General features: G+C 49.2%; 1 protein-coding gene across 2 annotated transcripts in view; it reads left to right on the top strand.

Annotated features, from left to right (window-relative positions):
* The first annotated feature begins 15,175 nt into the window (after positions 1 to 15,175).
* ADRB2 (adrenoceptor beta 2) overlaps positions 15,176 to 27,048 on the top strand; it is a 29,742-nt gene continuing 17,869 nt past the window's right edge. Inside the window, exons 1-2 of one of the 2 annotated variants that reach the window (XM_051631119.1) lie at positions 15,176 to 16,565; positions 21,674 to 22,873. In XM_051631119.1, coding sequence (XP_051487079.1) covers positions 15,392 to 16,565; positions 21,674 to 21,750 — 1,251 coding nt within the window. In that variant the 5' untranslated portion in view covers positions 15,176 to 15,391 and the 3' untranslated portion in view covers positions 21,751 to 22,873. Of the gene's footprint in view, positions 16,566 to 21,673; positions 22,874 to 27,048 lie in introns of those variants that run through there. The other variant, XM_051631120.1, reaches the window with a different exon arrangement.

Raw genomic sequence — 27,048 nt, forward strand, 5'->3', positions numbered from 1 at the left:
GGTGTTGACTGGGCACTAACAAATTAATCTAATTATTAGACAACCTTGGATTGTCAAGATTGCAAAAATTTCCTCTAATTGCACATTGCTTATTTCCTCTCATTCCATCTTCTCCTCTGCCTGCATCTGCTTTGGATTCAAGCACTGCCGATGAATCAGATCAAAGCTGAGATGAGGGCACCAGCAAAGGACCTGCTTGTTCTCAGCATGAAGGCCCTGCTGCTGCTCCAAGTGCCCACTGCAACTTGGACAAGCCCAAACACGGGGGACTGCAGTTTTGCATCGTTTATGTGGTAGCTCTGCACCAAGAAGTCTCCTCCAGAGAAATGTATGTCTGTCATAGAGCATTAGGGAGAGAAGCCATAGGCAAACATACTTTTTAAAACGAGTTATTAAGCACAACTATATTTTCACACTGTGCGTCCAAGTGATGCACAGCCACATGCACACTCTTGTCGCATGTCTTGAGCCTGCCTGGTAAACACTGGTGTGTGATTTGTGAACTGCCAAAGTTTCAGCTTGCATCTGGGCTGTGTGTGTCCTCCATAGTGACATTTGTCTTCAGGACACTGGGTCCCTGCTCTGGCTTGCGTAAATTTAGGGACAGAGACAAATGATGGAGCCTGTGACAGTGTGGAGCAAAATAAATGAACCTTAAACATGAGATTAAAAAACTGCCCCCCCTTCCCCTCCCCCAATAAACAAACAAACAAACAAACAAACAAACAAACAAATAAATAAAAAGAATAAAAATTAAGAGGTGCTCCTATCTTGGAATGAAGTGAAAACATTTCTTCAGCAGCTATTTAGTTTCCTTCCTCTTTCTTTGTCTACTCCACTAGCATGCTTTAAAGTTAATTACACTATTCAATAGCCTGTTGACAGTATGTCAGCAAGACTGACCCTCTAGTTCATACTAAGGCAAATTTTACAAGTGCTTCCCTTCTCTCCTGAAGCACTGCAGGGATAATAAAAGATCCTACCTCCCGACACTGCTACTTGAGGCTGTGCATTATGATTTTAATTTACATCAGCAGTTCTGAGCCATCTCCATGCACAGAGGCTTTCCTTGTTGAATAGAGGAGGTTCATTAACATACACCACAGATAGTCCAGCCACCCAGGCTGTGCTACTTAACACCCTCAATCATTTGATTTGCCTCTTCAGATCAAATTACTGGAACTCTACAATAATAAAACTAATGCTTAACCTTGGGTAGAATCCTCATTTTCTTAAATCTTGTCTCTTTACATTCCAGATCCTAGCTATTTGGAAAGTCATTACTTCCAATAATGGCCCTTCAGGGCAGCTGACTGCTTTATTTATTTCTCCTCTGCCATCCTGAGCTATACAAGCAAAAGAGGTTTTAATCATTATCTATCAGGTATGCTAAGCATGGTGCAAAAGGAAGTGCAAGCATCAGCAACCAGACACTAAGTCATCACATGTTAATTTGGGTGCAGGTAGATATGTATTTGCTCATGTTAAGGCCTTGAGCCATGAAAACGTGGTGGATGAGTGAACTGGGAGAGATCCTAGTTGTTGGACTGGGAGTCTCTCCCTTCCTGCCACCCTTCCTTTTTTATCAGGGCTTTTCCTTTGTAATCTGACAATGAAACCTGCCTGTGTGCAGGAATGAACAGCACCCCACCATATGTCCCTCACAAGGCGGTAGACAAGCAGCAGGTGGAAGGAGAACAGAAGAAAACATTTCTTCCTGGGGAAAAAAGGCTGAGAAATAAGAATTCAGGAAATCCCTCTACCGGTACTACAGATTCATAGAAGCCTGCACCAAAACTATCTGCTTTCAGCTCTTCCTGATCCAGGCAAACCCCATGCTAAAGAGGCTACAGCAGAAGAACAAAGCACCCACCACATTTGCATGCCTTTGCCCTTTGTTTCTGTCCTTTCCTTGCTGTACCAGACCTTAGTCCCAACTCATGATGGCATATTTATGAAGGACACTGACCTACTCAATTCAACCCTTCAAGGACCTACAATGCTGTTGTACCAAACCACAATTAAAAGCAACCTTTGCAAAACAGATTAAAAAAGTAAAATCTATCTCTAATCCTTCTGTTTTGGCAGAACTTAAAAACATGCCTTAATGCATGAGACAGCCCTTAGACATCTCCATGCATCCTATTTTAGAAACCTGTCTTTTTGTCACTGTGCATCATGAGGGCCCAGCTCTGAGCCCAGGGATTGTGCATTGCCATGGCCTGCCAGGAGCCTGGGGATGGTCCCTGGGTGTCACTCCCTGCAGAGCTGGTACCTTGCACAGTTGTCATCACTGCTCTTTGGACCACAGGCTGATATGTGCTGGTCACAGTGACACTGAAAGGGCTTCAACTCCTCCTCTGGCTATACAAACTGCTTTGCCTGGTGAAAATGAGCTTGAGAGGTGCTCAAAGCTAAGGTTTCCTTGGGTGCTATCAGATCTTCTGCTGTGCAGAGATAAAGGACACTGCCAACAGGCCCTTCTCCCCATGACTGGCTCTGTGTGTCAGACGTGTCTCAGTGCAACTAGAGGCCATCCTGCTGTGTGAAAGCAGTCTTTGAGAGAAGCAAATCAGCTTGTTACCTTCCACAGTCAGCAGCAGTGGGCTGAGCTATTGGTGATTCAGCTCTGCAGTTGCCTCTAGATCCTTTTCTTTGCTTGTTTTCCCAGGAGAGCCCCCGAACATAGCACAAAAAGCCATCAGCCTTTGTTGAACAACTGCACAAATGGGAGCTGTCAGCAACATCTCAGACCACTGAGGAACCCTGGCTGCCAATAGGCCTTTAAGAAAGCCATGATTTATAATTTACAACAGGAGCCATGAGCAGATTTTCCCCCCTTGGGTAAAGGATCCAAAGCTAACAATGCTGTGTCCTTCTCAGCAGCAACATTTGTTGGGGAGTGGTCCAGAAGTGACTGACACACGGCTCCACCTCTGAATAGCTTTGTCCTACTCCCATGTATTTGCATCCAGTTAAATCCTTTGAGCTTTATCAGTGCGTGTATATCTAAATGTGAGTAAGAAAACAGTGAGGGACACAGTGATTAAAAAAATCCAAACAAAAGGCTCCTGCATTCCTTATTCCAAGTTAATATGTTAGGTGGCAGATGGTTAACCAAATTTGAGCTATTAACTACAATAGCCATGTAAAGCATCCATTTCCCTACCCTCCATCCTAGAAGCTGGAGTGGATACCTGCTATCAGTTATCCAGTAGAGACAGGAGGCTCCAGAGATGAACAAGCCCTTTATAGATGAAGAAGAGATGATTTTACTCCACTGACAAGCCAGACAAGGAATTCAGTAGTGCTTCCACCAATAGGAACTGTAGGAGATGAATTAAATATGTGACATTTCTTTCCAGTGTTGGGTGAGTGAGTTTCTAAGCAAGGTCATAGGTCCCAGTGCACCGCCGGTAATGGCAGGTGGCCGACAGGTATTACAGCTGCTCAAAGCAATATGGAGTTGGGATTATTGAGCCTCTGCCTCAATCATCTGCAGTACTACCATCATCACTGGAGCCAGGGGTGTTTTTATTTTAAATGGTTGTGTGTGGCCTGTTGCTGTGCAGTCTTGCTCAGTTGCGTTGCTGGCAGGCAGACACTGCTCATCACATCCTCACACCCTGCAGCTCTGCCAGAGCCTTGAATCCCAGGGAGTTTTGTGACATGGGCAAATGGGTGGGAAGGTGCAAGTCCATGGCTGCAGGTGTGCTGAAAAGGTATCCCCAGGGCTGAGGGGCTGGTGCCCCCTTGCTTGATATCACTGCCAGGCAGAGGCACCCTGCTCTCCAGGGCTATTCTGTAAGAAGGTGAAGGTGCTTTTTCTTTCCCCAGCTTTGCTGAGAACCAATTCAGCAGGAGTCCAAGGAAATTCCAGAACATGCGGGGAATGCCCTGCCTTGAAGGCAGATTTTGAGACTACCAGGATTTTCCCTATTCTTCTGCATAACAGATGGCAATAGTGCCTTTCAGTCCTTTTCTCTGCCTTTCCTCCATGGCCCTCTTGGTGGCCTGGCTGTGGGTCAGACTGTGCACAGACAGGCTTTGAAGTCACAGTCGATGGCACAGAAGCAGGAAGCTAGAGATTAATGGAAACATTTCTAGTGAAGGGGATAATCACGTGCACAGGACACAGATCAGATAGCCCTTCTGCAAGCCAAGGCTACTAATGAGCTGTTTCCCCTGTGATAGCTGGAGGGCTCATAACAAAGTTCCTGTCCTCTTCCATTTCCCAGCAGTGGTTATGACAGCTGTCTGACACAGGTCTTCGGTCAGAAATACTTTGTTTCTTGCCTTCCCATGTGATTGCTCTTCTTCAACCTGGGCACAGGTGGTGTGTTGAGTCCCCCACCTCCAAGCCCTGTGTAGTTCCTGGGTTTAGCAGTATCTGCTCCACAGCACAGCCTCTCCCAATGCTGCTCCAGCCCTCCCACTTCCCTAGCCAGGGCCCATCTTGACATGCTCAGCTACCTTTTTTTTCCTTAAAGGTTAAACTCTTTAATTTTAATTCCGTATCTACACATAGAATAACTAAGCAACAAACTTGTTTTTCGTTTAGGAGCAAGGGCAGTGTTAACAGCTATCATGTACTTTTTATTTTTCCAGGTAATTATGTCACTGGAAATTAGGTGAGTAAAATTAAGATGTTACCTTTATTGTATACAGAAGACACTTCACATGGAGTGAAAATTGTTTGAAGGTGTTTTGGAGCTCATGTGGTAGTGTTATATTCTTGGGTCTAATCCTGAAGGCTTCAATGGAAAGTGTGATTTGAAACAATCCTACAGGAAAAGGTCTGCATTTGAAGAAATCCAGACCACAGCAGGACTCTGCTGTAGGTCCTGATAATGGACTTGAATGTGCAGGAGAGGGGCCTGAGAAGAGGCTATGAATGAGATTGTGCAGCCATGTGAGAGACATAGCAGAGGGGTTTCAGACTCTGCTTAGCTGCACTTTTGCCTCCTGTTTTGCAGAGCTTCTGTGAACTGGGGTCTCCCACCTCTCCCACAAAAGCTGCTGATTTCACTCATAATGAAAATAATAACACAGACTTTGAGGGTTGTTTAATTAATGAGCTTCAAATTACTGGGGGAAAAGTTCAGTGACTTGGCTGGCAAAATGAGTGATGGAGCCAGGACCCACGACCTCCTGGTCCCACAATCAGTCTGAAATAGAAAGTTGTTGCTCTTGGCACCAGAAACCAGTGAAACGCAGCTGCTCTATATGGCCTGGACTGCTTTACCTGCTTCAATAAACCATCTGAATCCACCCTGCTGGGAAATACAACTGCTGAGGTCAAGCTACTAGCAGGTGAAGGACAGGGGTGCTGTTTGTTTTATTTTAGTTTATTTAAAGCCTTATAATTACTTCTCAGATGGCTATATTAGTTATTATTTATTTTGAACTTCAAGCAGGATTTTCCCCTTCAAAACTGTACCCACTTGGACTCCACAGCTGCCTTGACTCATGTGATAGGAATGAGCTGAGATTTACAAGGAAAGGGAATGCATACCTTCCTATGAAATGTTTCTGTCTTATCAGAGTCTACCAACCACAGTCGCCCAATAACCCTAAATCTGGAAAGGGACAAGGCTTTTTTTCAGATGAAAAGTCTGGGACACACTGCAAGGAACAGTTATAGCTGGTGCAGCAGACATCAGACATGGCAAAACACCAGTGTCCTCCACACCTCTGCCTTGTCTGTAAAATGACCCATGGTCTTTAAACTTTAGACAGTGTCTTTGGAAGCTATTTAAGTTGTTATGGAAACTGTTTAAAGGAGTGAGTTACTCTTGAGAGGAGACCTTCACCTCAATCGCCTATTGTGTTTCTGTGGGCAAAGGCCCTATGCTACTTCAGTGGGTGGTGATGACAGCTCCTGACCCACCTTAGTCTGGAGCTAAGTGTCAAAGACATCCCCAGAAGTTGTGCTTGAGTTGCTGTCATCTCCTCAGTCTTACTTTTTTTCAGCTGCACAAGAGTAGTTGAGGAGATGAAACTAAGGATGTGATGAAAAGATCTGGTGAGGAACAAGGGTTTTGTAAACAGATGACATGCAAAACTTCCTGTTTCTGGACCAATGTACCTGCACCCCTATGTGCACAGCCCTGTATTGTCAGCTCTGGGATGTAAATGCTGCTCCTATACCACACTTCAGACCTGAGAGGCAAAAGCAGCTGTACTGGTAAAGGGACAGACACCTTCCCCGTGTGCCCTAAGCAGGCAGAAACCATGCACCAAAAGGGAGCTGGGAAGTCCATGCAGACCTGCCCCACCACCCCTCTGGCTAATCCTGTGCCGACAAAGAAGTTCATAGGTCTCTCCCAATATAGATGCACACAGGTCTCTCCTTGTGGGCGTTTTACCTGCACAGCAAACGACATACAGCTGGTTGGCTGTGGTTACATTACAAATGAAACTGTGATGACTAATGAATTAATTAATAACAGGGAGAACAGGGAGAGTGGGGAACCATGGTGACTTGCAGAGAGGTTGAAAACTGGAAAAAAAGCCCCTTGCAATCCTGCTGGGAAACGTTGGCTTATTTGGAGCAAAGGAGGTGGAACAAGGACAACATGGCACACCAACTCTCTGTTGGCATTGGGATGCAGTGGAGGAAAGCACACAGGCCCTTCTAGGTGCTCGATCCCCAAGATTGTTTTATTCTAAGGGTCAAGACAATTCATTCAACTGCATCCCACAAAAATGTACAACTCCATGAGGTTCATGCATGCTGCTCCTGTTTGGCCGTGCAGCAGAGCTGCCAGGTGCAGGCATGATCTTTTGGCAAGAGCCTTCAAACCCTGACTCAGAGGGACCTGGCCACAGCAAGGAGAAGAGCTCAGCAAGATTTTCAGGGTGATGAGCATCTTGGCAGAGGAGCCACGTGGGCTTCTAGAAACCGTATGGATGGAACCACAGTGGCTTGGAGGGAGGACCTTTGCAAAATGAGAGGGCAGTGGCTTTTCTGCCTTCTCACCACCTTAATCCTCACACCAGATCTATTTTTACATTTCAGAAATGCAGGATCTCCCTTATTACGCCACTTACCTCTCCAGGTTTCTGGGACACCTCTCTCTGCTCTCCGCTTCCATCAGAGACTTACACAAGTGATTATGAAACCAAATGGCTTTGACCTTTGAAGTGGGAAATCAGTGGCTGGGCAGGGCTCAATTCACTGCAGAAATATGTACAGGCACATCAGGAACATTGTAATTTCTTTCATGCTGAGGAAAAGGCAAGGAGCCAGCTTGTGTTATGCTGGATTCATACATTAAGACCTTCATTATGACTTATGTCTCTTGGTTTACCTGCCTTGGCCTTCTGCTATGGCCTGGAGAGCAGCTCAGCTGCAGCGTGGAAGTCAGAGACATTTTTGGGGAAAAATGTTTCTAGAACTGTGAGTGTAAAGGGAGAAGACTCCTCCCAGGGGTGTCTAGTGGCATGCAGGTCTCCATGGACTCAAAGAGCTGGGCACAGGTACTGCGTGATAGAAGTGTAGGCACAGAGGATGGGTTACTGGAGAGCTACCCTGCTTTCTGTGCTGGCTGCCAGGGCTGGACCATCGCTGCAGCAGCGTCTCCTGGGGTGCAATCAAAAACTCCTCAGACATCATGCACAACCTTTTTTTTTTTTTTTTGTGCAAAAAGCTGAGCCTTTGACATTTTCCTGATGAAGTGAGGGAGAACATGCCTGCTTTCTGGGAAACGGGGGGATTCTGGAGAATACAGGCCTCTCAAAACGTTGATTCTCTGCCTCTATCAAAGACATTAATAGCCTGAGTAGGAGAGGCAACCCATGCTTGCAGGTTTTTCTGCCTGTTTAGCTGGTTAGACTTGCAGCCACTTTTTATTCCAAGTGTTCTGGCATGAGCTGGTGGAAGTGGGGAATTTGAGTTTGTCAAGGCTAATTTTAGTAAGAAGCAGCCTTACACCATTTCCCTCAGGGCTAGCTACATTAAACAAAAAAATCAACCACAGATTAAAACCACGCAATGACCATCCTATAGCAAATAAAAACACTAGCCAGAGATGTAATCTCACATGCTATTAAAATGCACTAGCACACAAAACACCATTCACAGATACAATCTCCTAGATGAATGCCACACACAAGAGCCTATCCAAAGGCAATTACTTGCATTGTTCAAGGAGTTACACATGGTGTTTGCTCTGACCTTCCACAGTGGACTGAGGTGGGTAAAGAGTCTGGGTGGTGATGAAACGTTGTGCCTTTCATGTGCTGCTCTGAATTTAGCTCTGAGTTCATTAATGAAAAAAGAAAATGAGATCTGGCTAATGTAGTGAGATATGGGATAAGAGCTAGAAATGTGCTGCACGTTTCCCCCAGAGCTAGTGAATGAGTTAAAACAGGGTTCCCATCAGATCTCATGACCAGGATGAGAAGGGGCAAGCGATGTGCGAGCTATGGAGATTGAAATCTGCCTGCCTCTTATTGTTTACCACCCTTCCTTGCTGCTAGACCTGATCTTCAATTTGGTAAATTTGTTGATGGTGACCAGCAAACTAAGTGTCTTTGCATGGTCTGGAGGTGTATGTGTCCAGGACTCTGTGTGATCATTTTTCTCAAATACATCCACTTCTAAAGGATCCTCCTGTTCTCCAAATCCTGTATAACACAGCTACTGCCTTTCTTTTAGGACACTGATTCACTTCCGTGTCAAGAACAAAATCTGCATGACAATTTCCACTGCAAATGTCAGTCTCTATATAAAACAGGAAGATTGATGGCTACAGTCAGGCTGAGGCAGCACAAAGAAATGAGACAAACCTGGGCTTTCCTTTAGCCACTTCTGAACTCTGCTTTTCTTTTACCAGCAAGGTATTTAGGGGAAGGATGGGACCATATATGTTGTAACCACAGAGAAAAACAACTTTTTTAGCACTACCTTGTGAATTCTGCTCCAAAAGACCTGGTAGGCATTAGTGGATGTCCTCTTCAGATGCCTGCAGGAATAAGGATTAATTAATTCTTCCTCATTGAGTGACATCAGAAAATTAAGGACATAATGACTGAACAGGTCTATGCCAAGGACTCTAGTCTTTTCTCCTTGTGTGTATTGACACTCCAGGTCTGGAGCCCCCTTTGCAAATGCAAAGCACTTATTGAGGGTTCAGAAGACAACACTCCTAGCCAGGCATACAGGGCAGAGCTATGGTTAGAACTCAACTCCGTCTCCACCTGGCCATCTTCTCCATATGCACATCTCAACTCCCCAGCTGGCTCCATCCTGGCAGGCTCAGGGCACCCAGGAACCAGCTGCTGGCTGGGCCCCAGCACAAGTGTACCTGTTTTCAGACCATGCCAAGGACCTTGTCCATAGTGGAAAATTAAACTAAATTATACTCCCTTGGGTTTTCATGAGATGAAGAGGGTGCACACAGCACCTACCACGGCCATATCACCCTGCAGCAGTGCATTAGCAAATCCTCCCCTAGCTCTGGAACCATCCCTCAGGGCTGAGGGAAAGCTTGGTCTGACCAGCAGCCACACAAGCTATTTTGAGTTTGATATGCAGCAGATTTGATAAGAAAGCTCTCAGGAAAAAACAAATTTCCTCTTGGACTCTGTAGAACTGGGCACACATTCCGGCACACCGAGTTCCCTTTCCTATAAGCTCATGAAGCAGCCTTCTAAAATTAGGAATGAGAGGTGAAGTTCTGGCCCCACCACAAGCAGGGATCTCTATCACCAGGATTCACCTGAGGGGTACAGTAGACCCTCACTGATGTGGAGTGGTAAAGAGGACAGAGAGTCCTGTGCTGTTTCCCTGGTGTGCCTCCTAAATACATGCCCATTATTTATGTGAGTCAGCGGTTTACATTGGGGCAGAGTAGGTATCATACAATTTGCCTCCCTCCTAATGATACTGAGCATTATCTGTGGAGCTTGGATCACCTTGCAAGAAGGAGGGCAGGAAGGAGGCTGAAAGAGAGAAACAAGGCAGCTCAATGTGGCCACAAGTTGGTGCATTTGTGTTTGGATAAAATTTGTCTCCTTCGCACTATGAGTGTGCAATTCAGCGTGGCTCTAGCTCAGGCTCCTGTGAAATTATTACATTTATGTAGCCTGTGGTGCCAGGTGCTCATTGCTGATCTGCTGGGTGGGAGTAATGGAGCAGAAACCACCTGGATGCTCATGGTGCCTTAAGGATGAGACCATCCTCCAGGGCATTTTGCACTCAGAAAACCTCCACTGTGTGGCAAACTCCCCTGCTGCAGCATGGGGCTTTGCACAATGGCTTTGCACAATGTGGGGGAAACAAGATACTGGGGAGTGGACAGCATGGGCTCAGAGGGCATTGCGAGGGACAAGTGGAGAGGGAGGTGTGGGTTAGAGACGGTGATCTCCTCTGCTTATGAAAATTATGTTCAAGTATAGGAAAAAAGCAATGAGGAAAGAGAAGAGCATTGATAGCAATCTTTTATCTCTAACTATTCTTCTGAGGCTCTCTCCTGTTTCCTCTGCTGCACTCAAGTTCTGTCATTTCGTAACCTGTATTCGCCATCAGGATTGATTTACAGGTGAAATGTTCAGTATTTGGCCCAGAAACAATGAATCCCTGGTGTTCAGCTGTTCCAGCCAGTGTCATGTTCCATATAAAGTGCCTCAGTTTTCACTGGGGTCATTGCTTATATTCAGCAATTCCCTTTTTCCTTGGTTTGCTCTGAAAAGGAAAAAAAAACAACCCACAAACAAAACAAAACAAAACAAAACCAAACAAACAAACAAACAAACCGACAAAAAAGAACAATAACTGCATAAATGCCTCACTACTAACACCAGCACCTCAGAGGCTAATGCCATCATCTCCCATACTCTGCAGATGCCCTAAAGATGCACAGAGAGGACCAGAGGATCTTGCCCACCTGGGTGCAAGATGTTCAGTTTCCCTTCACAACTCTGGCACCCTCAGAGGGGAGGATGTGTGGCCGGGCACTCTTTAACAGTGGTGGTGGCATCTATGAGAGCATTAGGGATACTCCCACATCAGACCAATTCTGTCTCAAGCACTTAATGCTATCCTGCAGCACGCAGAGTGGGGAGGAGCCCCTCCACCACCTTGTCCCCCTGTGAGACACAGAGCAAGCTTGGTTCTCTTGGGTCCTGGGGCTGGGGAAGGCTGCCCGAGAGTGGAGGTGGCAGCATGTCCCCTGTGGAAGAGAAGCAGGAGTGTTTCTGGCCCTTCTGGTGTCCTCTATCCTACAAGTTCTTGCCAAAGGGAGCCCTGGGCTTCTCCCTCCTGCTGTGGGCTCATGGAGAAGGGAGAACCCCGGGGCTCCCACCAGCATGCAGGGAGCACCAAGAGAGAAACAAACAAACAACTCACTTTATCACTCGAACCCTAATCTCTGATTGAACTGTTGTTCCAAACAATCATAAACGAGAGACTGGGAGTCACGGGTGGCTCCCCCTCATGGTGTATTTACAAAACAAGAGAGGAAGAGAAATCCGGAGCCAGGAGGCTGCCCTGCTGCTGCCACAGCTGATCAGCCCAGAGCTCCCTGAGCCCTGCCAGCCTGCTTTGAGCAGGAGAATGTGAAAGCCAAGAGCCCGCAGAGGAAGGCAGGGGTGGGCTGCTCACCTGCAGCAGGGGTTGGTGCTGCTCAGCAGCCGCACGCAGAGGGACGCTTCGGTGCGATCTGCCGGCGGCGTCTGCTGCTCTGCAGCCCGTCCACGCAGTGACATGCCAGGCAAATACAGTTACTTATCAGTTCTCTGCAAGAAAATAATTTTACAGATTCCTCTGCTGACAAACAGACTGTCACTTCTAGCGCTTGCCAAGGGCCTGAGCTGGCCAGCTGCTTAACATCAGTGCGCTTTGTTCTTTCCAGCTTGTGATAAGCATCTGGGCAGGCGGGGTTAAAGGCAGCATCCCAGCTAGGCACGGTCCTGGGGAAGGTCTTGCATGCCCGAAAGCCTGGTTGTTTTATCCAATTATGTCAGCTGGGCTAATAAAAGTGATTACCTCTTTCTACCTACCCTGCCTCATTGATCCCACAGGCTGTTCTTCAAATGTCACCCAGCAAGGAGGGAGCACACATCCAATTATAAAAAGAGAAAAGATTAGTGTGATGACAAAGCAGCAGGGTCAGTGGTGCAGATGTGCTGCATGAAATAAATGAGATGTGCCAAGTTCTGTCACCATCCTGGGAGCCCAGAAAGAGGCATCTGGGGGTGCACAGAGCCCCAGAACTTTAGGCAGTGTAAACTTAACTGTCTTCCTAATCTCTCCTCTGAGGACTGGTATTTTATTTGTTTAAAAAAGAAGCCTTGAGCATGCTGAAAAACTAATAACTATTCAAAAGCACAAAGGCATGCAAGCTGCAAAAGAAACTAAAATTTTGGTTGGTTTTTGTTTGTGTTGGTTTGGTTTTTTTTTTGTTGTTGTTGTTATTTTGTTTGTTGGTTGTTTTTTTTTGGTGGGGCAAATTCCCCTCCTATGTTCACTTGTCCCACTTGAGCCTATGTTCACTAGTACCTCTTTCTATGGGTCTCAGCTGTGTAGCCAAGGACAGAAATCAGCTCAAGCCATGAGCTCGCCAGGATACACCTAACAGTATGTAGATGAGCAAAGATTGTAAACATGTGCAAAAGCTGCAGAATCAAGGAAGGAAAACCAGCCCTCCTCTGCTTTCCCCACCATACTCGGTTAACCAAAAGGTTAAGAGGTTCAGTCTTGTTCAAATACAGTACAACAACACAAAATGGTTAGATGTGAGCTGGACTTGCTGATTTATGTACCCTGGACCACAGAGACTTCTGGAGTCCTGAAGCAGGCTCTGGAGAGGGATGCGGGACTTGTTACCAGAGATGTGCAGGACATCAGGTGCCTTTGATAAAGAACTTGTTACAAACCAGAGAATTTAGCTTTGACTCTCCCACAGTTGGTGTTTTCCACCAAGTCCCCTCCTCCTTTCAAAACTCAAGCACTTCATGCAAAAATGAACATTTGTATGTTAGTTAGACTAGAGGACCTCATGCATTATGAATGCTTTGATTTTGTGTCAGAATATTCCCAGACGTCAGCCTAACCCACAGGAAACACCACAGTAAACTTTCCAGGTTATTAGCAGAAACTTACCTCGGGCATTTGCTAGAGCTTTGTGATTGACTCTTAAAAAAGAACGAGGAACAGGGTGCTGAGGATGACATGTGGTTCCCACACCTTCTCCTTTTCCTTCCCTGTTCTGCTCTGCTCTCCCACTCTCACATCTATCTCATCTGCACCTCTGCTTTTCCAGCAGCTTCTTGCCATGCAGCTGGCCCCTGGGCAGAAATGGTGTGCTGGGACTTGTGTGCACAGATGTGGCCCCTGCAAGTGCTGAGCCTGAGTGTGAGAATGGACCAGCCCTTCAGCTGGGGTGAAGTCTGTGAAAGCCAAGGGGCTGCTACAGGCTCACACTGTCTGTTACTGTTGTATCTGTTGGTACCCATGTGAAACCTACAGCCCATTTATCTCAACAGTGGGCAGAGAAAACTCTTGGTAATTAGTAGCACTGCACACGTGGCTCCCCAGATGCCCCAGCTTTCCGTAGGCTGCATGCAGCTGCAGTGTGAAGAAGTAACTTGTGGCTCTTTGGTTCACGCCTCTGCATTTTTTCAAACCTCTGAACTGTGCAGATGCAGAAGTGTAGCGTGGAAACCCTGCTAGGAAGCCACTAGTTAGGGAAGATCCCTGTCTAAAGAGAAACCTCATACCACTGAAATTGCCTTTCATCACATTTTCTGATTCCACTACCTCGTTTGCCCCATTTTTAACCCACAAAGCTTCCTCTCTGTGCACTAGCTTTTCTCTATAAATAGGGTGGGTGCAGCCAGGGCGAGACGTGGGCACAGTGAGCTGCAGTGTGGGACTGATGGGTAAAGGCTGCTCCTCACCATGGCCCAGCTGCTGCAACTCCTGCCTGGCCCTCAGCACCACAGCACCTCTTTGCCAGCTGGGGAAAATGAGGCAGAACCGTCAAGCCCCATCAGACTCTGGCAGATGATGTATTTCAAATAAAAATTAACATTATTAAATGTTTAATTGCTAATGAAGGCAGGATTCCTCCACTGTGTCTGCCACAGGTGTGGCACCCAAGACGACTGTAGCTACTTCTGGTGCACGGAGGTAAATCAGGGCAAAAGCAATTCCTTCTGTTCTCCCTTTCTGAGGCATAAAATAATTTTAGATTTGTAGCCTTCAGGCTTTGCTGTCATCTCCACAAGGCTCCCAGGGCCTGCAGACAGTGGGGTGTGTCTCTGGGAGAGCAGCACGAGGCTGGACAGTGTCAGCACAGAGCAGTGGGCACAACTGAAACTCCAGCAGCAGCATTATCTCCCTGTGGGTTAAAAGGAAGTTTCCAGGATTCCTTAATCCTTATTTAGCCAATTTGTTTGTTTTGGAGGGAAATACTTGTGATAGTGTCCGGGGCTGCCACACAAGCATGTGTGCAGCAGTTGCACAGCCTCCCTGCCTGGCCAGCACTCCTTGGGACAGTTTGAGAGGGTTCTGTGCCCTTGACCAGCTCTGGGGTTCCTGGGATGGGGCTGTGGCTCCAGCACTCGAATGCTCCCCACCATCCTGGCTGCCTGGGTCCTCATGGGGGTGCTGGGCTGGTGACCAGGAGGGACAGAAACCTGGGTGACATCCTGGGCACAAAGTGACACTGGTGAGGATGGGGACTCTTGGGAACCCCCAACCCCACCACCGAGCCAGGGACCAAGTCTCTGTGAGCACCAGCATCCTCGGGATTTTCCTGGGGACGCCCCGGGACAAGGAGTATACGTGGGGTATTGGGGCATGTGTGGGGCAGGGAGTGCAGGGACACCCCTGAGGCAGGGAGTGCGTGTAGGCGACAGGCACGGGGACATCGCAGAGCAGGCGGCGTGTGGGGCGCACGTAGGGCGGAAAGCATGGGGACACCCTGGGGCGTGGGGACACTCCGGGGCGGGGCGCACGCGTGGAGCAAAAGGAGACCACGGCGCACGGACACGTGTAGGAGCGGGGGGAGCGCGCGGGGCGGGGACACGCGTGGGGCCGCAGCCGGGCCGGGGGGTGCGCGGTGCGCGGCGCGGGCTGCCATTGGCCGCGGCCGTGTGATGTCACGGCCGGTGTCACTATAAGTGCCGCGGCGCTGAACGGGCCGGGACAGTCGGGCGAGCGCGCCGCGGGAGTGGGGTTTGGAGCGAAGCGGGGACGGTGCGGAGCGGTCCCGTCCGGTGCGGTCCCTGACACGCACAGGGGGAGCTCCCCGTGCCCAGCCAAGCCCACCCGGCGTCCCCCATGCGCGGTGCCCGGTCCAGCGCTGCCGCGGAGGAGCCCTAGGCAAAGCCGAGCCCCCGCAGTCTGCCCGGGAGGCTGCTGGGGGGGGGGTGGCGGGCCATGGGGGTGGCAGGGACCGAGCTGCCCGGCGGCAATGTTAGCGCCAACCAGAGCGCCACCGACCCCACTCTGTCGCGGGATGTGTGGATGGTGGGCATGGGGATCCTCATGTCGGTGATCGTGCTGGCCATCGTCTTCGGCAACGTGCTGGTGATCACCGCCATCGCCCGGTTTCAGCGCCTGCAGACTGTCACCAACTATTTCATCACCTCGCTGGCCTGTGCTGACCTGGTGATGGGGCTGGCCGTGGTGCCCTTCGGCGCCTGCCACATCATCATGGAAATGTGGAAGTTTGGGAACTTCTGGTGTGAGTTCTGGACCTCCCTGGATGTGCTTTGCGTCACAGCCAGCATTGAGACCCTCTGCGTCATTGCCGTGGACCGGTACTTCGCCATCACCTCCCCTTTCAAGTACCAGAGCCTGCTGACCAAGAGCAAGGCACGTGTGGTCATCCTTGTGGTGTGGGTAGTCTCAGCCCTCACCTCCTTCTTGCCCATCCATATGCACTGGTACCGGGCAGACCGTGATGAGGCCATTCTGTGCTATGAGAAGGACACATGTTGTGACTTCTTCACCAACCAAGCCTATGCCATTGCTTCCTCCATCATCTCCTTCTACCTGCCCCTCGTGGTCATGGTATTTGTGTATGCCAGGGTCTTCCAGGTGGCCAAGAAGCAGTTGCAGAAGATAGATAGGAGTGAGGGGAGGTTTCACATCCAGAACAAGGAGCAGGAGCAGAAAGGGGGAGCTGGGCACCGCCGTTCCTCCAAGTTCTTCTTGAAGGAGCACAAGGCCCTCAAGACTCTGGGCATCATCATGGGCACCTTCACCCTGTGTTGGCTGCCCTTCTTCATCGTTAACATTGTGCACGTCATCCAGGACGACATCATACCTAAGTACGTGTACATCCTCTTGAACTGGCTGGGCTATGTCAACTCTGCCTTCAACCCTTTGATCTACTGCCGGAGCCCGGACTTCAGGTACGCCTTCCAGGAGCTCCTCTGCCTCCGCAGGTCTGCCCTGAAGATGTATGCCAACGGCTACTCCAACAGCAACGGCAGGAGTGACTACAACGAGGAGGACAACGGCTACCCCCTGGCATCGGATAAAACCCGCGAGTTGCTCTGCGAAGAGGGCTCCTTCCCTCACCCCGAGGATTTTTTGCACTGCAAAGGTACTGTGCCTTGTGGGTAGCTTTGGGACGCGATGGGCTCTGGTGTGGCACACTTCTGTTATTAAAAGGCACCTTTTTCTCTAAGGGAAACAGAGCAGATAGCAGTAACAGTCATCTAGAGCACACCTAAAATCTAATGGCTGCAGGAAACCCAAAACTCAGCAAACCTTCTGCAAACAGGCAGGGTCGGGTGGGCTGCTTGCCTCTACCTGTTTAGAGGCATGACTGAGGGGCCGTGGAGCATCAGTGGGGGGTACTTAATTTAAGGCTGTGCAGAAAACTCGTCCCTGCAGGAAGTTTCTGCCCGCAGCCGATGTTAACTACCTCAGGACCCCACTGCTCGCAGCCGCCGGGGGCTGCGGGAGCGGGACCGGGGGAAACTGCGGGAGTCTGCCCCGGGTCCCTTCTCATAACCGGGCCGGCGGCCGTGGGACTCCTCCCGCAGGTGCCAGTTTGTACCCGTTCAGGGGACTGTGCGGAGGTGGCACCTGCGACAAAACCCCCGGGGAGGGGATGGTAGGAGCGGGACTGAGTCGGAGCGGGGGCTGGGCAGGGCAGGGTCGGATCCGCGGCTGTCGCAGTCAGTGGGACAGTTTAAACAACGCCCAGAAACAAGGAATATTTGATGGATTTTTGTTTGGTTGTTTTTTTTTCCAAGTGCTGTAGTACTTTTTGCTGAAATAGTAATAGAAATAAATGGACGGTTTGCCCAGAATGTGAAACTGTGACTGTGGGACTCAGGAATGTGGTACTGAGAAGTTGGGTGAAATGCTGCTACAGCCACGGACCATCTTTTTGTTGAGGCTCCAAGCAAAGCTTTTTGGCTGCCCCGTTTGTTTAACTTCGTCTCGAATGACAGTGAGCCCGAGGAGGTGGGAAGGGAGATGTTTTGTTTGCTGTGGCAGACTGGCAGCACAGCCCTGGCCGCAGGACGGCTCTAGGTTGGTTGGTTTGCGTGTTGAAGGTTTTTCCCCTGCGGCAAGCTTTGCATTTCGTTCCCGGGTTGCAAGAGCTGGCGGCGGGCGCGCAGGGCTGTCAGGGGGCGGCAGACACGGGCAGGCAGGTGTGGGCTGAGGGACGCCACGGAACGGGGACAGAGGTGGCACTGCTGCCCCCGGCTTGCTCTCTGCAAGTCCTTACCTGGCGCAAAGAGGCAATCGGGGTGGGAAGTGGAGTTGCCCCCCCCTCCCCTCGTTCTCTTCACCTGCGGGTGCTGCGTGAAAGGCTGGACCGAGAGGATGTGCAAGTGCGCGTTTTTTTCAAGAACGCTCGGGAGTCGTGGGGAGCAACGGTGCTGACGGGACCTATGGGCGGTCCAAGGGGCCTTGGTGACCTGAGAGGAGATGCTCGGGGTCACTGAGTGTGTGTGGGTCTCTTTCCCCGCACTCCCCGCAATTCCACATACCTTCCCTGCACCGCGGGAATTTTGCTCGTGCTGCTGTTGGGGACGTGTTGCGGTCAGTTTGGGGATCGGTGGGTTCCCGGCAGAGTTGGCTTTGCAGATCGGTGGGGTGACCAGCTACTCGAGGTGACCCGGAGCTGAGTCCCCATGGGGTGTCACCCCCCGCTGCAGGCGGCAGAGGAGCTTTGGGCAGCGCTGCAAGGGAGCTGGGGAGGTCGGAGTCGGAGGGAGAGTGGAGCAGGGCTTCTGCTGCCGACACCTCTTTGCAGTCCCCGTTTGGTCCTGCTTCTCACGGGTGCTCTGAAGCACCCAAGCGCTGGTGCCTAAAGGGGCTGCCCCGGGCAATGATGAAGGGGAATTCCCCCTGGAATGGCAGTGCAGGGGGAGCTGGGGAAGGAGTGTGGGAATTGCTTCTGATCTCTGCTGCGGCTTCTGCAACGTGCAGCGCAGCGACAAACTGCTCTTCGAGCTTTCACACCCCTCGCGGTAAAATCCCCACCTGGCTTTTGTGGGGCTGGGGTCTGAAAACTCCTAGTGCTTCCTTATTTCCCAAAACGATCTTGATCCTGCTTGGAAAGGTTGCTGGGAACGAGGATCAGCTGTAAGAGCTCTCTCCTCCTCTAGCCCAGTGACGGGTGCTGGCTCAGCTCCGCTCGCAGCCTTTCGAGCTCAGCACTACAGCAGAGGTAGGGAGTGTGCCCCAGAGCCCTCCCCTCCTGCCTCTCGCTGCCTGCTTTGCTGCCTGCGCCTGTCACTGCCCTCCCCCACTGCCTTGGTGGGCTCTCAGCGGTACCCGAAGCCCCCTGAGCCACTTGAACCAAGGCGGGGTGTGATGGCACGGTGCGCTGTGCGAGGTCTCAGGTTGCCAAAATAATTTGCTCCTTAGATAAACATTAACAGGCTGTAGGAGCAGGGGGAGACCCAGGATCGGGACTGGCAGTCAGGTGCTGTTTGCTTCATGATGTACAAGGGCTGAAATGCGAGAGGCCGGAGCGCCGTCTTGTCGGTGTGAGTACAGGCACTGGGGCTAGAGATGCACTGTAGCTCCGGCCATGATTGTTATTATGTAGCATTTGGAGTAAGTGAAAATTAACCTCTTAATTGTAGCTATCGGTATCTCCTGTGTTCTGTCCCCTGCGTTTTTAATCTCACCAGTCACTTGCTGTATTTTGCAACACCCAGGGGCAGCATAGGTTAGCTAGCAGGTAGGCAGGGCACCAAGGTAGGAAGTGTCTCCCAGTGACTGACTGGGGGGCCAGGCCAGTCTGCAGCAGCCAAATACACACTGGCTTGGGGGTAGGAGCCTCCAGCACAGATAAATCCAGTTCCACATTTCAGTTGCTGTTTGTATTTTTACTATAATGAATTATCTGCATGTCAGTAACACACCAGGACTTTGTTGTCCAAACAGTGGCACTATTTCTTTGGCTGGCTATGTTCATACTTCAGATGTTGCTGCTGTATGTAGCCAAAGCTGAGAGATGAGCAAGTGGATAATTGCAGAACCACTACAGCATCCAGAGGCAGGGGATGTTGGACTGATTGCACTGGGAAGCTGACCTCAGTACTGCAATGCTTAGTTACAATGTTAGGAAACATCAGGCTTGTGATGAAGTCTGAGTGTTGAATAACTGATTTGTTTCTACTGAGGCAATGTTAGTAAAACTGGTGAAATATGAACAGTGTGGTGGTAGGGGCAGCTGGAATCAAAAGACAGAAATATTGGAGGAAAAATAAAGCAACGCCAAAGCAGAACCTGACAAACTTTTCCTGATCCATGGTTGAAAAAGAAAAGATATGTAAGGGAATCCTTTGGACTGATAAAATATTTAATAATAAAAAGATGGATTTATATAAATATATGTCTATACACCAGGCACTTAAAAATGGAGCACTGAAGTCAGAACACTAGCTGATTAAATTGATTTTAGGGTACTTAGGGTTTTTACACTAGCAGGAGCTGGCTCAGGTTAAATACATCTGATAGGAAAATCACTGTGACAAAATACCAAACTGTTATTGCAAACAGAGCAGGCTGTACTGCCAGCAAGGTGGGTAGAGCACGTGTGAGATACTGCCCACCCCCTGGGTGTCAGTGCATAGGGCTAACTGGAGCTTTGCTGTACATTCATTGCTTTTGGCTACTTTGGCCAAAAAGATTGTTATTGGTTTTGAAGTCTTAGCCAAGCTGAGCTTCACAAACACAGCTTTTGTGTTGTTACAAAATACTGTCCTTGCCATAGGTCCTGCTTGTGATTTGGGCAGCTGTAGTTTCCACTTCAGGAACTGTCTTTGCTTTGTCCTCCAAAACGGGCAGAGTATTGGGACCTGCTGAGTTATGTCAGTCCTTTGCCTCTTGGGAGCATTCCTGGAGAGCTTTTGCTTTCTGGGAAGCCCCAGCCTTGAAATATAACCTGCTGCTTGCTCTGGCACCGAGGAGGTGTGGAAATGCAAGGGGAGCTGGTGGGTGGGACAGGATCTGGGTGCAGATCCCCACTTGCAGCTCAGCTTGAACATCACTTGAGAAATGGATATTCCCAAAGCACTTCATATCCCAGATTGTTCAGCAATTCCTAATGTGCAGTATTGCCTGTCAGTGCACACCATGTTGCTGTGGGGCATCAGGGTGGGTACATGAAGCTTGACCTCACCTGTGGAGCCAGGTCCATGCCTGGTGGCCTTCCCTGGGGTTCAGGTGAAGGTGGGACCCTGGCCTAAGGACACCACTAGGCAGTGGGTACAGCAGACAGAGAAGGACAAGACTTAAGTTACCAAATGCCCCCCATTGTTTGAAAATAGACTAAGGATTAGTAATATAGAAAGGAGAACCCAGGTCCTCTGGAGAGCAGGCGGATGTATGAGCAGGCACACAACGTGCTCTTCAGCTCTCCCCTGTCACAGCCACTGTGCTTTCCAAAGGGCTTATTTATGTATTTATTTACTATAAGGGTCATGTCTTTTGCCATAGAGGGAAGAGTATCAAAGTGCTTGCTAGGAGTAAACAGCAAGCTGTGATCTATCTCCCAGCATCTCTTGCCCTTCTGGTATTACAGTCCTTCTGCTGCCAGGAGTCTCAAACACTCTCACAGGCTCAGGGAAAGGCTTTTGTTCCCCTCCCTTTGCCAGTCCTCTGCCTCTCAGTGTTTGTTTTCACTGGTATGGTGAATCCATTTCCCAAGGAGATGGGTTTATGAGCATGTTCATTCCTCTGGCAGGAGGGAGAATCTTCTGTCTTGCATGTTCCCTTCTCTGCTCTCTGTCAGAAGACAGTGCCATGCATCTAAAAGCAGCAGGGAAGCAAAGATTTCCTGACTGCCTGTGGCAGTACCTAGCTGTGTCCCAGGGCAGAGAGGGTGGAAGGGGGGAGCCAGGGAAGGTGCCTGGTGGTGTGCTCACCATCCCAGTCTTCCCCCTCCCCAGCTGCCTCTGCAGTACCATCCAGCCCTGGTGAAGCATCTCATACCTTTGCCGACCCACAACTTTTAACTTTTACAACAGTGTCAGTGCCAGTGTTTCAGTTTTGCAGTACCCGGGGTGGTTCTTCAGGTTCAGATGAGCAAGGTCTGTTTTGAAAAGCTTACCTGGCCTTGGATGTTGGATGTTTGCAGCAGAGAGGTGGTGTTGCCCCAGGCTCCCTGAGACTAGTGTTTTTCAAGGATTAAGACTCCTTTTATCATTGTTTTTACACTTCTGCTTGGTTTCCCAGGTCTGCAAGCAGGACTGCAGCCACTCCTTGACATCTCCTCCCTGTCCAACAAAGCCTCCTTCAGTGTGAAAGCTTAGCACTTTCTGAGACTTGAATCCAGCAGCCCAAGCATTTCTTCCTCTTGTTATTCTTTTATTGGAACTATTTTGAAAGCAAGCATTAGTCCTAACCTTTCTTCCTAGGGGCAAAGAGAACATTTTGCAATGAACACACATCCCAGGCCATGAGGACACTCATTTGGCAGCTGGGGTAACTACAACCTCTTATCAGAGGCATTCCTGTGGGGTGACCAGCTGCACTGGGCACCCGTTGGGACCTCTAGGTGCTTTTTGTCATCTTACAGTGTAGGGCAGCAATATCTCACCCAGCTCTGCCTCTTGGGAGATGTGCTGCAAGTTGTTCCTCATGGGCCCAAGCTGCAGCTGGTGGGACAGGCAGATCCTGTGGCACAACCCCTCCCTCAGTAGGAGGACTGAGGTTTGTGTTTGTCTGCTTGCTGGACAAAGTACAGCCAGCTCAGCTGGGAGCACAAACACTCCCCTGGGGTCTTAGTAACACAGCCTGGGTCTAGACAGAGCAGTGCACATGTGCACACTCAAAACTGGAGTTTACACAGAGCTTGGAAGGTGACCTCCCCTTGTATATGTTGTAAGAGCAGGACACAATCCTGATACACCTGGATTTGGCAGTGGAATTGTGTGTAAGCAAGGGTGATGAATCAAGCAGAGTGTTTCAGGGAGCACTGAGGCTCTACAAATGTGAATGAAAATAACAAATAAAATATTTTATATTGAAGTAATGAAGAAAAAAAAATAATTAAAAAAGTGGATTTGCTGCTTTTCTGTGCATGCAATTTCAGTTTTGCTCCTGTTTTCTCAGCCTCCCAATGGCAGGAGCATACAACTGAATTTTGGTGCAATATTGCCAGTAGCTGTGAGCATGAATTGGGAAATCTTTACTTGTTTACTGTCCTTGGTAAGGTCACTTTTACACAAGTGCATATATATTTAGATATATGTTGTATGTATCTCTTTGTTATCTATATACAATGATATATAGATATGTATATAAACAAGGAAATGTACAGATGCTTTGCTGTGCTTAGTAGATACATAGATGAAGATCTGTATGTTCAAAAGTTTGAGTATTTATTGCAGGTCCTAGATTGACATTGTGTTTAAATAAAGAGTATTTATGGTATGCGTGTAGTCAAGTGTCCTTGCTCAAAGCTGTTTTGCTGGCTCTATTTCCCCAGTACTCTCCAAGATTCTTCTAGTGAATCCTTCAGGGCTCATAAAAAAAAAGCCAAACCACTGCCTGGATATCCTGGTGCTGGGGCGGGAGTCACACACAACCTCCTCCAGTGGATGGAAATTTCATTAGTTTATGCAGCACTTTGAGCCCTGGAAAGGGTGAGGCAGTGGTAGGTGCTCAGCAGCTCACCATAAAAGGGCTTCTCTGGTTTTCAGCTCTTATGTCATTGTTTGCAGGCAAAGTGGTTTTTAAAGCTTCACCTGCTCTTCTGCCTGTTTGGACTTGAAACAGTGGCAGTCTTGGATGACTCCTGTGCTGCCATGGCAGAGTAGGGCTGCTGCAGAAATGTGGATCAGCACAGCTGGGGGCTTTAATCCTCTGTTGCTGGTGACAAGTGCCAGCATTCCCTGGAACTGGGAGGAAACACAGATGTCCAGTGCAGAGACTGTTGGGATGGGAAAGGTACTTTCACTTCAAGGAAGTGGTACATAGACTTCAAAATGTATGCAAGGCTTGGCTGTAAAGCCCACTGCTGTTCCTGCTCTGGCCCAGAAGCAAGCCCTCCCCACACTTCACAGGAGCAGAGTGTAGTAGGTCACTTCTGTCTGTCCCAGGTTGCTGTATCTCCTTCTATGCATTGGAAAAGCATCTGGGGGGATCTTTGGAAAAGTGTCCTAGTCTCCTGGCCTGTTGTCTGTTGCCCAGCCTTGTTGTCCTGGTGCTCTTACTGCTTCAGGTGGGGTGAAGAAAGAGCACAGTCCATGTCAAGCAGGATCCCAGCCCAGTGTGTTGCAATTAGAAGTATTTTGCATTCTTTATGCCACTTAAGACCATGATGAAAGTCTTGGCAGCAGAGGCCAGCATGTGCCCTGCACATTTTGAGGCTTTTCCTTTCCAGAAACAGCAGTGGGAAGTCATTGTTCAGCTTGGATAGGGAGGGATTACACCAGGCACTTCCAAAACATGTCAGATGCCCAAATTATAATTTATGGGTTTGTAACTTTGTGCTTTCAAAGCACAGAGAGCCCCAGCTAGAAATACCAGCTGTTGCTGACTGCAAGAGTCCTGAAGAGAGAATTTGAGTGAGAACCTTCAGCATCTGTGGGGAGGAGCCTCAGCTGTCCCCAAGCCGTTTTAAATGAGATGTTCAGTAAGAGATGCTTAGAGCCCAGTCTCTACTTCACAGCACCTTTGCTGATTGCCCTGAGGCTCCCAGCAGCCCCTCCTGGCTCTGGTCCTCCAGCCATGCCAAAGGAAAGGCATTAGGAAACCACAGCAGCTGCTGTCAGGGCTACTTGCAGGCTCACAGACATGACTTAATTGCAGGTGTACTCAACAGGAGCAATGGCAAGAGGATCTCTCACCAGCCCTAGAGACAGCTGAACACAGCTCCCCACTCACACCACCTCCTCAGTGGCCTGGGGGGAGGGGAGGTTCAGGCTCCACCACTGAGCTTTGCAGCCCCAGCCCAGTCCTGAGAAATGTATAAACAGCAAATGGCCTCTGGGAAGTCCCTGCCAAGTCCTTTCTCCCTCATGTAAATATTATTTCCTCTTAAGTGTATGGGAGTGTGAAAAATCCCTCCATAATATTTTTTTTTTTTATCTGGCTGAAGGAAATACTTGTTCCTCCTAGGGTGGGGACTGTCCTCATCTTGATATCTTGCAGCCATCAGCTCAAGCAAGAACCACAATTCTTATCACTCCCCAAAGCTCTTCCTGCCTCCCAGGCCCACTGGTATCAGATCTAATGGTGCCTACCATGATGGGTGCCTGGCAGGACATTACACTCCTTAGTGGCTGTTGGATGGAGATCCCATAGGCTGCAGCATGTGGGCAGCAGATTGGAAAGGCAGACTTGAAGAAGCCTTCAAAAAGAGTCCAAAATATCTATGGGATTGCAGGGTCCCTACTCCAAAGCCTTAAAGTCCCATCCTGTTGTGTTGGACTCATGTCTGGAAACATGTGGCAGTTTTTCCTTAGAAAAACTGGATCAGACGCCCTAGATGAGTTTATTGATGCTTGGCTCTGGAAGCAAACAGCTCAGTGAGAGAGGTGCTGATTTTCTAATACAAACAGTAGAGAAAAGAAGTGTATCTGCATGTAGCAGAGCACATGCCAGTATATCTATCTATGTGCAGAAGAGCAGGGTGGAGAAACTGCATAGGTACCTGTTCACTGGGGAATCTTTTCTCACTGTTCAGATGTGTTCTTATTCTCTATTCTCCTGACCCAGCTGTCCTGCTTGGGAATGGGTGGGGTCAGGCGTAGACTGTCACCCTCCTCTTCCAGCCTTCTGCTTAGTCTGTGTCTCACCAAAATAAGAAGATGTTGCTATTGGTGATTTCAGAGGGGAAGAGTGTCAGCACTGTGGCCAGTCTTGTACAAGAGAGTGATGCTGAGATAAGTGTATATTAGCCTTGGCTCTACATATTTTCTGGTACCTCATTGTAATCCACATACCCTGCGAGTCTGACCAAGCATTGGACCTTCTCCATAGAGACAAGGTGGGCTCAAAAGCTGGAGTGCAGAGTTGCTGAGTGTTAGGGGCTGAAAGAACAGCTTTGGAGTTAGAAAAGAAAGAAACAGTTCCCCGCTGCTCAGATGAGAAACACCCTCGTAGCAGCCCAGCAGTTTGATACAGAGAAATGTTGACCTTCTGGGCTGGGATCTAGGATGGTCTTCCAGGGGGATTTGTGGTACTGGGCCCTGCAATGCCTTTCCTGCTGCTGTGCCTTCCCAGGGGCCTTGCAAGGCTCTATGTAAGTTAACCCCATTCAAGCAGGACCTCTTTCCACCCAGTTTGCCAAATATAAAAGATGTCTGTGCTGTAAACCATCAGGTCACAGATTTTCCACTGGGATGTGTGTTACTCTCTTCCTGTGCTCTCATGGAGCTGGACAGCAGTGCCGGATGCAGTGGTGTAAACTGGAAGGTAACTTATGAAATCAGTTGTGACAGGGACTCAGTCAACATTCTGCATAATCTTGAAAGCCTGCTTGTAGGAGGGTGAGCGTCACAGAGATCACAGAGATCTTTGGTGTGGAAGATGGGAAGGAATGAGAGATGCTTTCATGGTTGGGCTGAAGGGGTAGGTGTTACTCAGCATGACAATTTTTCTACCACAGACCTCAGAGCAGTGTCTCACCCTGAATGGCAGCTTGCTTTGGGTTATGATGAGGTCTGGTAGGGGGCTGCTCTTCACCAGGACCAGCCCTTTGAAGTGCTATGGCTCGGATATGTCCCTTCTCTTGTCTTTTCCCAGCAAGCACAGATGTCTGTCTTTTTTCAGTTTCATGAAAGTGGAGTAATTTGTGAACTTGCCAGAGTTTTGCACAATGGAAATGTTAGCATACTCCCTGCCATGGGAGAGAGGGCCCTCAGCAGCATCAGTGGTGGAGGCAGTGGAGAGGCAATGAAGACAAGTCCTGCCCAAACCTGGAGGTCCTGCTGTTGCCTGCTGAGATACAGGCATAGAGGCACAGAGTACAAGTATGTACAGTAAGAGGTATGGAAGCAGGGAAGGCACCAAGGGGAGGTCACAATCCACAGCTATTGGAGTTAATTCAGATCACTTCAGCACAGCTGCTGAGGCAGCAGGGAGCTGTAGGGGGCAGACTCATGGGAGGAAAACTGGAGAGGAGAACCACAGGAAGGCATTTGGTGAGTCAGAGACAGAAGGCCATTCCTCAGTAACTGTGTAGCATGATTTCTTCAGCTCATTTAAAAGCTGACTGTGTGGTTCTCTGTCCCTGCTGCAGAGAAAGACCCTTCTTAAAAGGGAATCCTCAGGATACCTATTTATAGCATGGAAACCCCTCCAGCAGTCGCCCAGCCCTGAATGAACATCTCCCCATGCCCGGCAGCAGAGCGATGTACAGGCTGTTCCTGCTGCCATCCCAGCCCCTCCTTTGCAGGGCCCAGCTGACATTTGCTAGCAGACTGTAAGGGACAGTTGTGAACATCTCTCCCTGTGCAGGAGGTGATGACACACCGGCTGCCACCACGCTGGACTGGAGGAGGCAGGGAGAGGGACAGGATGCCAGGCTGCTCCGGCTGGGCTGCCCCTTGCTTGGTAGTGGAGGAGAGGTTAAGTGATGGGAGACGAGGGGTGCATGCTGT

This window comes from Apus apus, chromosome 13 (genome assembly GCF_020740795.1).
Source record: "Apus apus isolate bApuApu2 chromosome 13, bApuApu2.pri.cur, whole genome shotgun sequence".
Lineage (NCBI taxonomy): Eukaryota > Metazoa > Chordata > Aves > Apodiformes > Apodidae > Apus > Apus apus.